The sequence below is a fragment of the Phascolarctos cinereus genome, unplaced genomic scaffold, assembly GCF_003287225.1.
Source record: "Phascolarctos cinereus isolate Bilbo 61053 unplaced genomic scaffold, phaCin_HiC Scaffold_726;HRSCAF=1367, whole genome shotgun sequence".
Classification (NCBI taxonomy): Eukaryota; Metazoa; Chordata; class Mammalia; order Diprotodontia; family Phascolarctidae; genus Phascolarctos; species Phascolarctos cinereus.
The window spans coordinates 327,341,976-327,358,762 of record NW_027556098.1 but is presented as its reverse complement, the minus strand read 5'-3'; the positions used below and the strand labels follow the sequence as shown (position 1 = coordinate 327,358,762).

General features: G+C 38.8%; 1 protein-coding gene across 11 annotated transcripts in view; it reads left to right on the top strand.

The window, feature by feature from the left end:
- Nucleotides 1-16,787, top strand: part of DLG2 (discs large MAGUK scaffold protein 2) — a 1,818,644-nt gene that overhangs the window by 1,731,335 nt on the left and 70,522 nt on the right. For all 11 annotated transcript variants that reach the window (XM_078156955.1, XM_020993659.2, XM_078156957.1 and 8 more), the window contains one exon: nt 9,490-9,565. In XM_078156955.1, the coding sequence (XP_078013081.1) occupies nt 9,490-9,565 (76 nt within the window). The remainder of the gene's footprint in view (nt 1-9,489; nt 9,566-16,787) is intronic.

Here is a 16,787-nt window from a genome sequence, read left to right as displayed (position 1 = left end):
AGCAGACCTTGGATGTAAACCCAGCATCAATTCCAAATTTCCTTTCCACTATCTTGTATTGTTCATCCCGTTTCTTATTCTACACTTCAGTAGGTCTATGATTTCAAAGATGATCACACTGCCCACCTCAGTGCCCATCAAAGGAGCTTATAATCTAGTAGTGGCTGAGTATATGATCAGTACCAAAATAGCTGTAATATAAAAATAAACCGAGGAAACTACACAAAAGAAGCACAAAGAATGTGCTAGGAGATGTCTTAAGAGGAAAAACTTGTTTCCAGCTGGTTTAAGTCAGAAGAAGTTTTCTACAGAAGTTGACATTTGGGCTAAACAGAGCAGATAAAATTCCAATAGGTAGAGATGAGGACTATGCTATTATCTCTATTGGTTAAAAAATTCCATCATCTCTTCAAATTGTATTTTATTTTATAGGATAAATATTTATTGAAGGCAATGTCAGGTTGATAAGCTACTTTTAAGTGCACATGAATTTATAGACATAGGGATTTTTCTTTTTTTCTCTTACCTTATCTAAAGGACAAGTTGAGGGTGGAAAATACATATGAAGTATCTTCTGCAAACATTTTTCAAAGTTAAACAACTCAAGGCTTGCTCATCTGAGGTATCCCTTAGGGCCTAGAAACAGCTTAAAATGATTATTCTGCCTGGCTTGTCAAAAATAACATGCATCTCTACTGGACCTCACTTTATTTTTCACTGTTGCACATTCTACTTTGGTTCTTCTTCCCCACACCTTGAGCTTTCGGTTCTGGAGTAATGAAAGAAGTAGATCATAAGTAACTGTTGGGGTTTAGTTGTGAACAGATGGGGATGGGTGGCCAGGGTTGACTCTGGAATAATTCAATATTAAAAAATGGTAAATAAATGCTAGTCTCAGAAGATATATGTCCTTTTTTCTCTGCTCATCCCATTAAAACCTTGCCAATGACTGGCCTTGTTGCCAATGACTGGTGCTGATTGTATTGTGCTGAACATTGCTCAATTCGTTTCTTTTTTTTTTTAACTTTCATTGAAGTTAATCTCCAAAATTTGGCCATTTAGCTTTCTTTGAGAGTTGGTTATTTCAACTTGTAGTGGAAAGAATACTGCACTGGGAATCAGCAGACCCAGATTCAACTCTTGGCTCAACTTAGGCAACTAACTCCCTACATGTGTGACTTGAGACGAGTCACTGTGCTTTGAATCGAAAGTGTTGGTTTTTTGCTCTTTGAAAAAGAGCTAGACTTGCACTTCCTCCTTTGTTGGGTTGTTATGGGGAAACTTAAAGTACTTAAGAAATAGGAACTCTTAGCTTATTCATATTTGATTTCCTCATCATTCACCATGATGCTTCCACAATCCTCTAAGCCACAAAGGCTCAAAATTTCATCCCCCTTTGACTATTTTGTCTTTCTCTCATCACATCTAACCAGTGGTCAAGTCTTATTAATTCTACCTTCACAAGAGTTCTGGCATTCATTCCCCTACTCCCCCACCCTCCACCCTTTTCTGCTCCCATTTCAATGCCCCTAGTCTATTCCCTTATAATACTAGTTCATTTACATTACTGTAATGTTGTTTGTCCTTTCTTCTGGAAGAGGACCATGACATCTGGGAGATGATGCCATGGCATACAACTGAATTGGATTTAAGTGAGAGAGAGCTGTGCAAAGTCACCAGCCTCACTTTCTCCTCCGTCTGGGTCCAGTGGCAAGATATAGATCAGGATGAGTGGAGATGGCCTTGGATGCAGTGGAGGACCTTGGCCTTTTCAAACTAAGGTCTTTAACATGTCTCAGTTTGACTGAGGCAACACCCATTAAGGAATCTCCACTGTCCTTCCCTCTTTAACACCATGTCCTCTATAGCATTCCCTAACAAGGAATGCATCTAATACAATCAGTCAGTCGAGGAGCATGTATTAAGCACTGACTACGTGCCAGGCACTGGGAATACAAAAAGAGGTATTAGAAAAACCAGCCACTGATGTCAGTGAGCTCACATTGCTATGATAATGCCCCTCTACTTAAACATCATACTAAGTAACCTTTGTATAATAAGAAAGTTCTCATCATGGCTTAAAGACGGCCAATGATGGGGAACCCACAGCTTCCCGGGGCTGCCTAGTCCACTTAGGGAGAGGTCTGCTGGTAAGAAAGTTTTTCCTTGTTACTCATTTACAAAATGAAAGGATTCGATTCGATGGCCTTTAAGATCCCACCCAGCTCTAAGTCTGTATTTTACATGGAGCCCCAAATCTACCTTTCAGCAGTTCATACCCTTTGTTTCTTGTTCTGCCCTCTGGAAATGTGTCTTGAAAACATCTTTTGCTGTGTCAGAACTGACTGTTACATCATCTTCAGCAGCTCTACACTTGCCACACTGATGGCTTCCAACACACTCTGATACTTCAGGGCCATCTTTGGGTGTTGCTGCAAGGAGCCTCCCCCATCTCATTTTATTATACTGGCATATTTTTGTTTGAGTTAAAATTTTTATCAAAAAAAAAACCTCGGAAGATAACTGATTATACATAACCCCCTTGACTTTTTTTTTAAATAAAGGGATACTTTCCCATTAGAATGTGAGCTCCTTGCAAATAGGAATTATTTTATTCTTTTCAATTGTATCCACAGTACCTAGCATAGTACCTGACACATGGCCTCTTAATAAATACGTGTTGATTGATGGACTAAAGTTATCATAAGAGAACATGAAGGGATTATTTATATTTAGGTATATATGTATGTGTGTATATATAATGTGTGTGTACATACATATATACATATTATATATATATATGTGTGTGTGTGTGTGTGTGTGTGTATGCGCACACACACACACACACATACCTCCGTTTACTGCAATGATCCCAATATGGGCTATCCTATTAGCTCTGATATAGCATCATTAGGGCAGCTAGGTGGCATAGTTGATAGAGTGTTGGTCCTTAAGTCAAGAAGACTCATCTTCTTGAGTTCAAATCTGGCCTCAGACACTTAGTAGCTATATGACTCTGGGCAAGTCCCTTAACCCTGTTTGCCTCTGTTTCTTCATCTATGAAATGAGCTGGAGAAGGAAATGGTAAACCACTCTAGTATCTTTGCCAAGAAAACCCCAAATGGGGTCATACAAAGAGTTGGACGTGACTGAAACTATTGAACAACAACAGCTAGCATCATCGGTTCTGAGGCTCTTTACAGCCTGGTTCCAATAAACATTTCCAGCATCGGTTTTTTTCACACACACTCCAAATTGGACTATTCATGTCCCCCATTCTTGCCCTGCCCTCTGTCATCTCTTTGCCTTTGATCATGCCAGGCCTAGGATGGACTTCCCTTCATTTCTGTCTTTTAAAATACCTCCCTTCAAAGACCAGCTTAAATGTTTTCTTCTCCTCTGAGACGTTCCTGACCCATACTTACCCTTCCACATATGAAAGTAATCTCTCCCTAATCAACTTCTCTTAGACCTTTCCATTGTAATAATCAGTAAACTTTTTTATAAACATATCTACATATAGATATATTTGTATATATATAGTATATAAATTGTATAAATATAGCATATGAAATATATATCACTTTTATATTTTAAGTGTGTACATATTTGTTATAGTGTATATATGTGGACAAATATATATATATATATACATATATATATATATAATACATATCTTTTATATTGTAGTTTCTGTTAGAAGAGGGTGTCAGTTATATATCTATGTAAAATCAATTTATAGCATATAGTAGACCCATGACCAATATTAGTTGAACTGAGTTGAACATAGGAATTGTTACCTCCACACATACTATTTCCATCTTTGTCCAAATAATTGGACCACTGAACTGGACCATAGAGGTTTTTGGCCTCCAAGTCAGCTGCTTGTGGTCCAGTCTTTGTGACATTCTGTGACAGATAAAACCAAATTGGAACCATTAGAGGGACACAATCTGTTTGTCCAGTGATTTAGCTCTCCTACATCATGCTTGGTAAGTGACATTTTCCCAGTGCTTTGTCACAGTGCTTCCAGTACATCTGAGCTGCTGATATGCAGAACTGCTCATTTTTCAGGGACTGTTTCACTTTTGCCTTTTATAATCAGCACTTAGCACAGTGCCCAGAATGTATCAAGCGCTCAATAAATGCTTGTTGATTGATTGATTTTCTCATGGTACCACCCAGACATATTGTACATCCTTCCTCACATCGTTGATTGGGTGCCCACAGGTTTCTGCTCTTCTTCACATGTCATTATGGGCCAGTATTCCGATGCAGTGATCACTAAACACAGCCTTGTGGGACTAGATATTTCTGCCTTGGTTTGCGTGGCCACTTCCCCGTGCTAATGTTGCATAGGTGTGGTAGCTCCAAACTAATACAGGTGACTGTATATTCCAGACCGTCCTTCATCCATGATGCTGTCTTGCTGGAGCTGGTAGCAGCAGTTCATCACCAGCTATACCAGTAACAACATTAACAAATAGCACTCACAGAGTGCTTTAAAGTTTGCACAGTACTTTGCATTCATTATGTGATTTGATACTCACAGCAACTCTGAGAGGTAGCAGATGTTATCCCCATTTTACAGATGAGATAACTGAGGCACAGTAGGGTTCAGTAACTTAGAGTTATGAAGATAGTAAGTGGATTCAAATTCATGTCTTCCTAAATCCAAGTTCAGTACTCTTTGCACTCTGCCACCTTTAAATTCAAAGTCAAAGGAAGGAATTCTTCTTTCTGATCTCTTTTTCCTTCACAGGTAATTGTTCTCCTTATGCTTACTTTCATCACAGAAAACATAGGTGATAAAGTAGGACTCAAGAGGAAAAACAACAGATCCTTTGGCCTAATGACCTTGGGCAATTTTGAAAGAAAGCCCTTTAATAAACTTTAATAAAATGGAGCAGTAGAAACTGCTGATTTGCAGGGGTTATATAAAACCAATTTGCATTTTAATGCTGAAATGAATTTATCATACTTTTGGCTTTAAGCCAACTGCTAATTGCTTTACCTTTATCAGAACCACATTGTAGATGATCATGCTCTTGGCTAATCTATATTATTAGTCTTTTTGAGTTGAAAATTATCTGAAAAAATATAGCAATTTGCCCTCCCCACCCCTATCTCTAAGATCTGTTCATTTCATATCCATTTTAAACCACAAATTGGTCTTGGTTTATTTAAAGCTCAACCAAGAATTGCCAAAATCTTACAGATTTTTAAAATTTAAAAAAAACCCTTAGCTTGACATTTGTCATGAATTTTTATTGCTTTACATGGGCTCCCTCAAGATCATTGATGTCATTGTTAACCTTGAGTGCAGTGCCAAAACTTGAGATATTAACAAGATCTTCAACTCATTTATTCCTAACCTTTGTGACAACATTTTGAAATCAAATAGATTTTAACTAAATATATAAGATAGATAGCCAAACATACAGGATGGTGCGATTTAAAGTCAGAGGGGACCTAACTCCTCTAGTCCAACCATTTCATTTTAACAAATGAAGAAACTGAGATCTCATAGAAAGTAGTTGGTTTGCCCTAAATTGCCAACACAGTACACAGCAGAACCAGGAATCAAACATAGGTCTCCAGACTCCAAACCCTGTGTTTTTCCCAAGGCATTTACTATTCTGATGAGACTATTACCTATTAGCTTATTTTGTATCTGCCTAAAGGTGTACAACCCTGTTAAAAACGTGGGGGGGGGGAGCAGAGAGGGGTGGCAAATCAACTATTGGAATGTCTTTAATGGCAAACATTTATTAAGAAAATGTAAAATTCAGCATATAAATCTTGAAAATAAGAATGGGATATATCTAGAATTTGTGAAAGAAAATGTTAAGTGAAAAGTTAGATGAAAGTGAAATGGTTGTAAGTTACATATGTACAAAGCATTGGTCAATCCTATCGGTGTGTGTAGAAGGAATTTCCATAACACTGCTTATACCATTCTAGTACATTTTATGAGTTTCTACCTTAATTCATTTTCAAGATAACCGGTATACACCTTGTGTGAATTGCATGATTAAATTCAACCATTGTAACCTCTTAGAGCTAGAATCGATCAGTTGATCAACAAGCATTTTTAAGAACATATGGGGCAAGCATTGTGCTAGAAGGTTCCTTCAAGACTATATATCCCAAGCCCGTTATTTTACACATAAGGAAAAAGGCCCAGAGAGGTGAGGCTGTTTGTCCAAAGACAGACAGAGAGTAAAAGTCAGAGCTAGGGTTTGAACCCATGATTCACGATAAGGAACTTACCACACTGATGAAATCACAGGTACTAGCCAAAACAAAATGAAGCACACAAAAAATCCCCAAGACTTAGCATATTACCATGCATATTATCTAGAGGCATCTAGGTAATACAATGGATAGAGTTCTGGGTCTGAAGTCAGGAAGACCTCATTTCAAATCTAACTTCAGATATTTACCAACTGTGACCCTGCACAAGTAACAACCTCTGTCTGCCTCAGTTGCTTCAAATGTAAAATGAGGGCCATAATAACACCTCCCTCTCAGGTTTGTTGTGAGGATCAAATGAGATAATATTTGAAAAGCATCTAGCATGGCATCTTGCACATAGTAGGTGTTTAATAAATGCTTGTTTCCTTCCTTCTTCCCATGCCCTTATTAAAAGCTCGCATTGATTTATTACTTGGAAGTTTACAAAGTACTCTCTCGCCACCTCAAAATCCCTGTAAGTTAGATGCTGCAAGTATTTTAAATTCCATTTTGCAGATGAGAAAATTGAGGCTTCTTACTCTAAGTCCAGGATATTCACAACTTGTCTTCTAAGAGGTGCTCAGTGGATATATGTTGGATTGAATACCACGGTGCTGTGTGATTACAAGCATCAGCAGCATCCATAAATGAGAGAGTAATTTTATTAGGACATGATGAAGCAGTATCCATCACTCCTCATTAAGAAGACTGGTTTATGAAAAGAGTCCAGAATAATGTTAATGCAATAATTGGCATTTTGGGAGGATGGGAGAGAGGCAGATTTGATCGATATTCACACCTGGGTTAAAGCTGAGAGAAGCAGGAAAGCTTGAAGCCAATAATTTCCCCCATGTTCCTCTTTCCGTTTGGCAGATTATGGTGACTTAAGCCTTCATTTTCTCCCTTTCCTATCATAGCACTTGGTCTGCAAGTGCAAAATTATGGCAGTTCTTAAGCTTTAATATCAACGATTACTTTTGAAAGGTTTGATCCCACTGTATCCATGCAGAGATTGTGCACTAAAGTGAAATAAATATATTCTGCAGCTCAGCTGTGTAACTATAGAAACCTGTCCCTTCGGTGTTTCAACAGAAAATGTAAAAGACTTCTCATTTGGAAAGGAGTATGTGGTTCAGAATTGATTTATGAATAGTTTAGGCTTCAGAAATCTATTCAGTTATTCCATGTTTGGTTGGGGGAAAATTCTAGCTGGGCAAGATGTTAGTATTATATACATATACATTTATATACATATACATTTATATACCCACATATATAAGATGTCAGTATATATTTACACATATATGTCAAGGGTTCTTAACCTTTTTGTATGTCTTTGGTAGTCTGGTGAAGCCTATAGATTCCTTCTCAGAGAAATGCTTTTTAAATGCATTAAATAGAATGCACAAGATTACAGAAGAAATCAGTGATCAGTTATCAAAATATTAAAAGAACAAGTTCATGAACCCTTGGCTAAAAACCCCTGGTACAGGGGGAGGGAACCTGTGGCCTCATGGCTACATGTAGCCTTCTAGGTTCTTGGGTGCAGCCTTTTGACTGAGTCCAAGTTTTATAGAACAAATCCTTTTATTAAGGGGATTTGTTTTGTGAAGTTTGGATTCAGTCAAAGGGCCGCACTTGAGGATTTAGAGGGCCACGTATGGCCTCAAGGCCTCAGGTTCGCCACCCTGCCTTGGTATATGGATATATGTGTGTAACATGTAATCATTTAACTATACATGTACATATTTACATTACCATTTACATTTGCCACCCCTCTTTGCTACCTTCCACGTTCTTAACAGGGTTGTACACCTTCAGGCAGACACAAAATAAGCTAATAGGTAATAGTCTCATCAGAATAGTAATTGCCTTGGGAAGAACATAGGGTTTGGAGTCCGAAGACCTGAGTTTGATTCCTGGTTCTGCTGTGTACCGTTTGCAATTTAGGGTAAACCAACTACTTTCTATGAGATCTCAGTTTCCTCATTACATACACATGTATACATATATATCACATACATGCATATGTTGATGTTGAGTCATTTCAATCCTGTCCAACTCTTCATGACCCCATTTGGGATTTTCTTGGCAAAGATACAGAATAGTTTGCCATTTTCTTGTCCAGCTCATTTTAAAGATGAGGACAGTGAGGCAAACAAGGTTGTGACTTGCCTAGGATCACACAGCTAATAAGTGTCTGAGGCCAGATTTAAATTCAGGAAATGTCTTCCTCATTCCAACCCCAGTGCTCTATCCACTGTGCTACCTGGTTACTCTTAGACATATAAATATGTATTGAAAAGACAGGGAGGCGATAGATAGACAGATAGATAGATAGATAGATAGATAGATAGATAGATAGATAGATAGATAGATAGATAGATAGATAGATAGATAGATAGATAGATAGATGGATAAATAGATGGATGGATGGATGGATGGATGGATGGATGGATGGATGGATGGATGGATGGATGGATGATGGATGGATGGAGTCAGACTAGAACTTCTGTGATTTCTTAGATAAGAGGAACTCCTGGGAAGGAAACCTCCTTTACAAATTCAGATTGACAATTGTCCTGAAATAGGAGAAGTTTGGGGCAGTGAAAGGTAGAAAGAGTTGCCCAGACTCACCTAGCCACTAAGTGTCAGAAGCAGAATTTGAACCTATGTCTTCCTGACTCAAAGGTGACTTTCTAGTCACTAAGTCACATTGTGCCATGACTGCACACATACATGTCTATACTGTCCAGACCTGTGACTTCATCTACATCAAGAAGTCCTGGTGTGGAAACCCCTCCTACCCATGGTGATACCAAAAGTATGTGTCAAATGAAGGATTTAATCCAGGTTTTCCTGACTCCGAGGTCAGCCCTCTATCTCATCAGTCTCTCCCTTCTTTCTAAATACTGTAATTTTCCATACAAACAATATAATGAGTTTTGAGGATTTGTTGCTGGCTTCCACTTAGAAATCTAATACCAAACCTTCCTTTCCCTCAAATATGATGAAATCTGAGTAGATTTGAGTCATAGGAGTTGAGTAGAGATGTGAGGAGAGAAGAGAGCACGTAAGAGAATAGAATTGTTTACTTTTTCTTTTAATTCCTGTTTAGTAACCTAATCTGTTCATTCTCTCTCTCTCTCTCTCTCTCTCTCTCTCTCTCTCTCTCTCTCTCTCTCTCTCTCTCTCTCTCTCTCTCTCTCTCTCTCTCTCTCTCTCTCTTTCTTTCTCTTTTTCATTCTCCAGAGTGGAAAGAAAGGAACGTGCTCGATTGAAGACAGTGAAGTTTAATGCAAAGCCTGGTGTGATCGATGCCAAAGGGGTAGGTAAAAAAGAACAGAGAATCCAAGTGGTCTCTTTTCCCATTTATTTGAATCTAATCCACACTTTCATTTTATAGAACAAGTACATTATGGTAGTCAAACAAGGGCATCAGGACAATAGCATGTAACGTTAATCTATCACATTTCAAAGCACAATTAAATATTTTTTTTCTTCCAATGAAGTGATTTTCTAAAGAATCTGCTAACAAATATGGGGGAAATAGCTGTGGACACAATCACCAAGGTGTTTTCTCAATCTTAACAGTAATGTTAATGAGATTGAAACGAGGATACTGTCAATAACATGTTAAATACTTTTGTTCCATCTTTTAAAACTAAGGTTCTGGATTCAAGAAGGGGTCCAAACAAAGCTATTTACTTAGTATTTTAATATTTCCATTATGTTGAGCTGATCTGAGTACACAGAACAAAGGCGCACCTGATGTAAAGTTTATTGCAGAATATTTGAATGGAGAAATACATTTTGGCCTCCTGATTTAATACATAGAATGTTGTGACAGACACTGAAAATAGGTGTTTACCAAAAACCAAAAGAGCCGTCCCCAAAATTGATACCTACATACACAGACATATCCCCTACATATGTGTGTGTTTGTATAGGTTTGGGCTAAGTGGAATAATTTTGTAGCATTATCTGATGCACTTGTGAGGGAAAGGGCCCTATTTTAATCAATTAATTCTCAAACAGTTTTTGAATAGTTACTCAATATTGCAGGCCATGAGCTTGGCACTGTGGGGATTACAGAGTCTGACAATCTAGAAAGGGCAGTGTGGGAGTGTGGGGTGACACCTGGAGTTACAAGGACAAGACCTGAACACCAGCTATTTGTGTAACTATTGGTGAGTCACTTAAACTCACTAAACTTCCCTTATTTATAAAGTGAGAGTGTTAAGATCACAGTACCTCCTTCACAGGGTTGTTGTGAGGGGACAAATGGGATTGAGTATGTAAAGCACTCTACAAGTGGCAGCTAGTATTATTATGTAAATCCATGTAATAAGCTAAGTATAGATCATACATCAATATGGTCTTCCTTTAGTTACATCATGTTGTTGTATTTGGTGAAGTCTGTGATAAAGACTATGTAGATATGTTGAGTAGTCAGAGGCCTTGATATCCTGCCCTTCCCACCTTTCCAGCCTGATTACCACTTATACCCCAACCCCCACAGACTGTGCTACTCTAGATATGGTAGACGTGGAAGGAAGGCATAATAACTAACAGAGCGTGGTTCCCACTCTTGATCCACTCACCATTATTTGGGTAACTGCCTCAGTGTTCCCCTTCACTTTGTATGTGCAGACAGAGCTAAAAATCTCGTGGAAATAAATAATTCACACTACTAATGTTCACCCGGGGCTGGTGAGAATATAATTAACCATCCCAATTTCCTACATTAGTCTTCCTCTTGTCCATCAATCACCTATTCAGTCATTCTATTACTTTTGGGAACATTTGGGAAATTATATCATTGGCCAAGTCAAGCTGTTCTAGCCTATTGATATACATTATTATTTAATAGCTTGTGTTATTTTGTTTTCCTTTCATTTTTAAAAAATCTCTATAATATAAAGCAAGAACTTCCTTCTTCATAGAATGTGAGAGTTATTGGAGAGATGTGAGTGTGGATCAACAGCAGGCAAAGTTAAAATGAACCAATCAACTGTGGGATGGAGATTGCAACATGGGCAGAAGATCTTACTGGTTAAAGCATAGCATTTCTGCTCATTTCAGAGAAAGGAAGAAAGTTTAAGTGAGGCATAGGACAGAGAGCAGCTAGATGGAGCAGTGGATAGAGTGTCAGTCCTGGAGTCAGGAAGACTCATCTTCCTGAGTTCAAATCTGGCCTCAGACACTTCCTAGCTGTGTGACCCTGGGCAAGTCACTTAACCCTGTTTGCCTCAGTTTCCTCATCTGTAAAAATGAGTTGAAGAAGGAAATGGCAAAACACTCCAGTATCTTTGCCAAGAATACCCCAAAGAGTTAGACATGACTGAAACAAATCGAACAACAATGAAGAAAAAGAGCACTGAACGAAGAGTAAATAGAGCTGGGTGCTAGTCTAGGGTGTGCTATGTAATAATAATAACTGAGATTTACATAAGTCTTTAAAGTTTGCTAAACATGTTATGTGTTTTATTTGAGCCTCACAATAACCCTTTGAGGTAAATATTACCCTTACAACCCTCCCCATTTTACAGATGCAGAGACTGAGATTGAAAGAGGTTCTGAGAGTTGCCCATGGTCTCACAGATAGATAGTCAAAACCAGTGGCAGAATTTGAACCCAGGTCTTCCTGATTTCTTAGTTCAGCACTTTACCTGCTATGCCAAGCTGACTCCTCAGCTCTATGTCCCTGGGCAAGTCACTTGTCCTCACTGAGCATAATATGGGCATAATAATCTTACCCTGCCTATATCAACAAGTTTGAGGCCCTTATGAGCTGACATAGTGGGTACTTAGTTGTTGTTCAGTCATTTTCAGTTGTGTCTGACTCTTGGTGACCCCTTTTGAGGTTTTCTTGGCAAAGGCGCTGGAGTAGTTTGCTCTTTCCATCTCCAGCTGTTTTACAGATGAGGAAACTGAGGCAAATAGGGTTAAGTGACTTGTCTGGGGTCACACAGCAAGTAAATGTCTGAGGCTGAATTTGAACTCAGGAAGATGAGTCTTCCTGACTCCAGGCCTGGTACTCTATCCATTGTGCCACCTAGCTGCCCTACAAAAACTCTCTACCTATTGCAGCATTATTAGAATTTCATTGAAAAGATGAGACATGGAAAGTGGTCAGACTACATCTGGAGTTTGCTCAGTTCTGGGCATTGTAGGTTAGGAAAGAAATCTATAAGCTGGAGAGCATCTGAAAAAGGGCATGAATGAAAAAGCATTTACTGATCACTTACTTACTATACAAAGCACTATGCTAAGTGTTTGGGATACAAAAAAGTCAGACAGTCCTTGCTTTCCAGGATCTCCCATTCTGATGGGAGAGACAACATACATACCAGGTTTCAGCTGAAAGTCAGATAGAAAGGCCCCAAGATCCTTAGGGTACAGCAGCAACAAAGACGTAATGCATCTTCTTTAATGTAATTTCCATTAATCCAACCACAGCTGTTTCTAATGTTTAACCATTTGACAATGCCCTAAACTTTGGTGGTGAGGATTTTGGGTTTTTCTGGGTCTTGAGTAGCTCTAGGTGCTAAGGAGGCAGGGGCTTCAGCTCTTCCTGAAACAAGTGACAGGTTACATCTCCACAGGGGTTGCAGTCCTGGATTATGGCTGCAGGAGCTGAGCTAGCACAGCTGGTGGTCTGGGGGGTTGCTACTGTTCCTGGGATCCTTGTGCTTCCTTGTTCCTTACTGGCAGCTGGTGTTGAAGATGACAGATCCTTTTGAGACTGAAGGCAAGGCTTGTGATCTGGGTGGCATTGCTAAGTTCCTGGGGCTCTTAGGATCAGGGTCCTGGCCTGTCTCCACCCAGATCTGGTAAGGGGTCAATCTGCCTGGCACATGCTCTCTCCTGTCTCTCCTTTAGATTGTTTTAGCTATAATTGCTTGCCTGCCCTGTGAAAGGAAAGAATGATGAAGGCCCCTGGGCCCATTCCTTATGAGAATCAGTTGAAGGATGATTATCTTGGAGAAGGGAAGGCCCAGAGCAGATGTGATAGCTGTCTTTAAGGACTCAGAAGGCTGTCATGTGGAAGTGGGATTCAAATTTTTTACATTGGCCTCAGAAGACAAGACTAGTAGCACTGGCAATAAATTATAATGAGGCAAATTTAAGTTGAGTATAAGGAAAATCTTCCTTCACAATAAGAAGTATCCAAAAGTAGAATGATCTGCCTTAGGAAGTAACTGGATTCTCCCTTCCTGGAGGCCTCCAAGTAAATGCTAGATGACCACTCCTCAGACGTATAATACTATAAGTGAGGATGATCTTTCAGGTATGGCTTGCACCAGATGGTTACTGAGGGCCTATCCAACTTTGAAATTCTGTGTGATTCCATAAAACTTGTTTTGCATAAGATTATGCATCTTTTTGGCCAAGAACATTTCTGAGAAGAGTCTTGAATTATTCAGTTATTTGATTGTGGAGTGCCAGCAAAAAGCAAGTATCTGCAAGATACGAAAAAATTAAACATGAAAAATGGGAAGAAAATTCATAGACCCATAGATAGGCAGGCCTGACAATGACCCTAGATATCATTTCTTTCAACTACCCTGTTTTACAGAAGACAATGAGGTCTAGCTTGGGTAGGGGGCCAGACTGAGGTCACTTGGCTAATTCTAAGTTTGTCCCTAATTATCCTAGTGACCTCACAGACCTTTCATTGTAAAAAATGAAAAAGGTACTTTGTGAACACTAAAGTGCTAGCTAAATGTGATTTATTATTATTCTCATTCCAACCCAAGGGTATCTGAACTATTTATTGGGGGAAAAGGCAACTAAGTGGTATAGTGGATAGAGTGTTAGACTTGGAGTCAGGAAGATCTGAGTTCAAACCCAGCCTCAGACACTTAACAGCTACGTGACCCTGGGCAAGTCACTTAGTTTCCATCTGCCTCAGTTTCCTAAACTATAAAATGTGAATCATTTTACATGATACATATTTGTATAGAAGTGGGTATTATTATGTATCTCCTAGGGTTACCGAGGGGATTAAATGAGATAATGTTTGTAAAGCTCTTTCCAAACCTTAAAGTTACATAAATGTCCTTATCATTAATATTATTAAATTCTACGAGATGTTAGAGAAAGTGACACCGTGCCTGGAATTCCTGAAAGTTTAGGGGAGTAGGGTGGGCCCAAGAGGTATGTCATCATGGTAAGCAGTTTGGAAATCTTCCAGATCAAATCTGAGATTAACTGACAAGCTAGTCTACTGTTTGGGAACCACCTCATCTAACATGAGTCATCCATAAATTTGATGAACCATTGGCATTGGGATCAAGAGACCTAAGTCCGCTAATAGCTCTGTGGTGTTACTAACAGTCCAAGTACTTTCATAAAGCTGTGATTTCAATTGTAGGACGTGGAAGTGATTAGTTTCAATAAGAGAAGACCGGGAAGCTATGCTCAAGTATTTGGTCTGGGGAAAATGGCTGAGATTTGCTCTGTTTGATCCCCAAGGGTAGTCGGTTGTTGTCCTTCATGCTCATGGACCAAAATGACAACAAGGCCAAGGTATCATGTGGCCTACTCTGGCTGGTCAGACCAATACAAGCTGGGAGCACTATACCAGAGGTCAGGCACAAATAGTCGGCATGGACATTTGAAGTGAAGATGTCTCTTAATTTGCGCATCTCACCCAAGGGATAAGGAATAACAGGTAGAAATTACATCCAGGCAGATTTTAGCTTTATATAAGGAAAAATTGACCAATTAGAATGGTCACAAAATGGCAAAGTTTTCCTCAGAAGTTCTCTATCACTGGAGTCTTGAAATGGAAGCTGTCTAGCAGCAGCAGCAGCAGCAGCAGCTAACATTTATATAGCACTTACTACGTTCCAGGCACTTTACAATTATCTCATTTGATTGATCAAGGATGTTGTAAATTGCTATTCAGTATACAAAATTTTTAAAAAGCCATATTATGAGAATAAGTATAACTATATTAAACATATATAGATTGCCATGTATAATATAGCTATAGTAACATAATGTATAATTACAGGCAACATTCCTACTCAAAAAAGAGAATAAGAACATTTAGGTACTAAATCACATGCCTACTTTCTCATCTTTATAAGAACAAATTTTTATGATAATAGCTAATAAAATAGCTAGCATGTATATAGTACTTTAAGGTTTGCCACGTACTTTGCATATGTTATCTCATTAGCTCTCCATAACAACCCTGAGAGGTAGGTGCTATTACTATTCCTATTTTATAGATGAGGAAAATTGAGGAAGATAGAGGTTAAGTGGCTTGCCCAGGGTTTCATACTTAGCAAGAATCTGAAAAAGAAGTGTCCTCCTGACTACATACCCAGTGTGTTCTATCCACTGGGCCAGATAGCTACCTCATTATGCCTTTTGCATATCAGAAATATCCTTCAGTTAATCAATAAGCACTGTACTAAGTTCTGGGGATATAAAGAAAGAGCCAAAAGAGTCTTTGCCCTCAAGGAGCTTATACTCCAATGGAGGAGACAACGTGTACTTGAATCGATACAAATCGAAAAGACAGAAATAAGGTTAAAAGGGAAAGTTGAGGAAGGGGTTGAGGAGACCAAGAAAACTTCCTATAGAAGATGGCAATTGAGTTGAGTCTTAGAGAAAGCTAAGGAGTCTGAGAGACAAAGGGGAAGAAGGAAACCATTCTAGGAATGAAAGGCAGCTAGTATAAAAGCAGAGATGGAAAATGAGGTGTCAGGTGTGAGACATAGCAAGTAAGCCAATACGGCTGGATCCTAGAGCATAGGAAGGAAGTAGAGCATATTAAGGCTGGATAAATAGGAAGGGGCTAGGTTAGGAAGCATACTAAATGACAAACAAAGGAGTTTCTATTCCATTGGCAAGAAAAGGGAAGCATGGAGTTTAACGAGTAGGGGTGGGGACATGATCAGGAAAGTAAAATTGGCAACTGCAAAAAACCTTTTCTTGATGAAAATACAAAAATGGGCTAGGCAGACATTCACAAACATTTATCTACAAAATACCGTAGCTTTACATCTGACTGAAAAGCACAAAGAACACAAGATCCTGTTCAGGACATTGTTGGTCGATTTTAAAAAGCCATTGACTTGGTAGAGAAAAATTCACTTTAGAATTTCATCTCTAACAAGCTGTCTTTCATGCTAATGTTAAGATCACACAGGATTCCTTGACAAATGCAACTACAGAGACTTTTCTGTTCAGCAGCCATCTGATGATTAATGTCAAGTGAGGCATAAAACAGGAAGACATCCCTCATCAGTAGTGTTTGCTGCTGTCATGCCTAATATCTTGATGTACGAGGGCCAAATAAAATGAGATTGAGTTCCTCCAGTTACCATTTTTTGCATATGATATTGTATTTATTGAATCATGAACATTGTATTCCCTCCCCCCCAAGAGAAACTGTCATCACTTAAAAGCAATCACCCTAATGATCCAGATAGGAATAATTAAATGGAGAAAAAAAATGCTTCTTGTCCAGGCTTTGACACACAAGTCAGATAGCCAAGCCACTGAATTAGTCCACTGGTACATATATT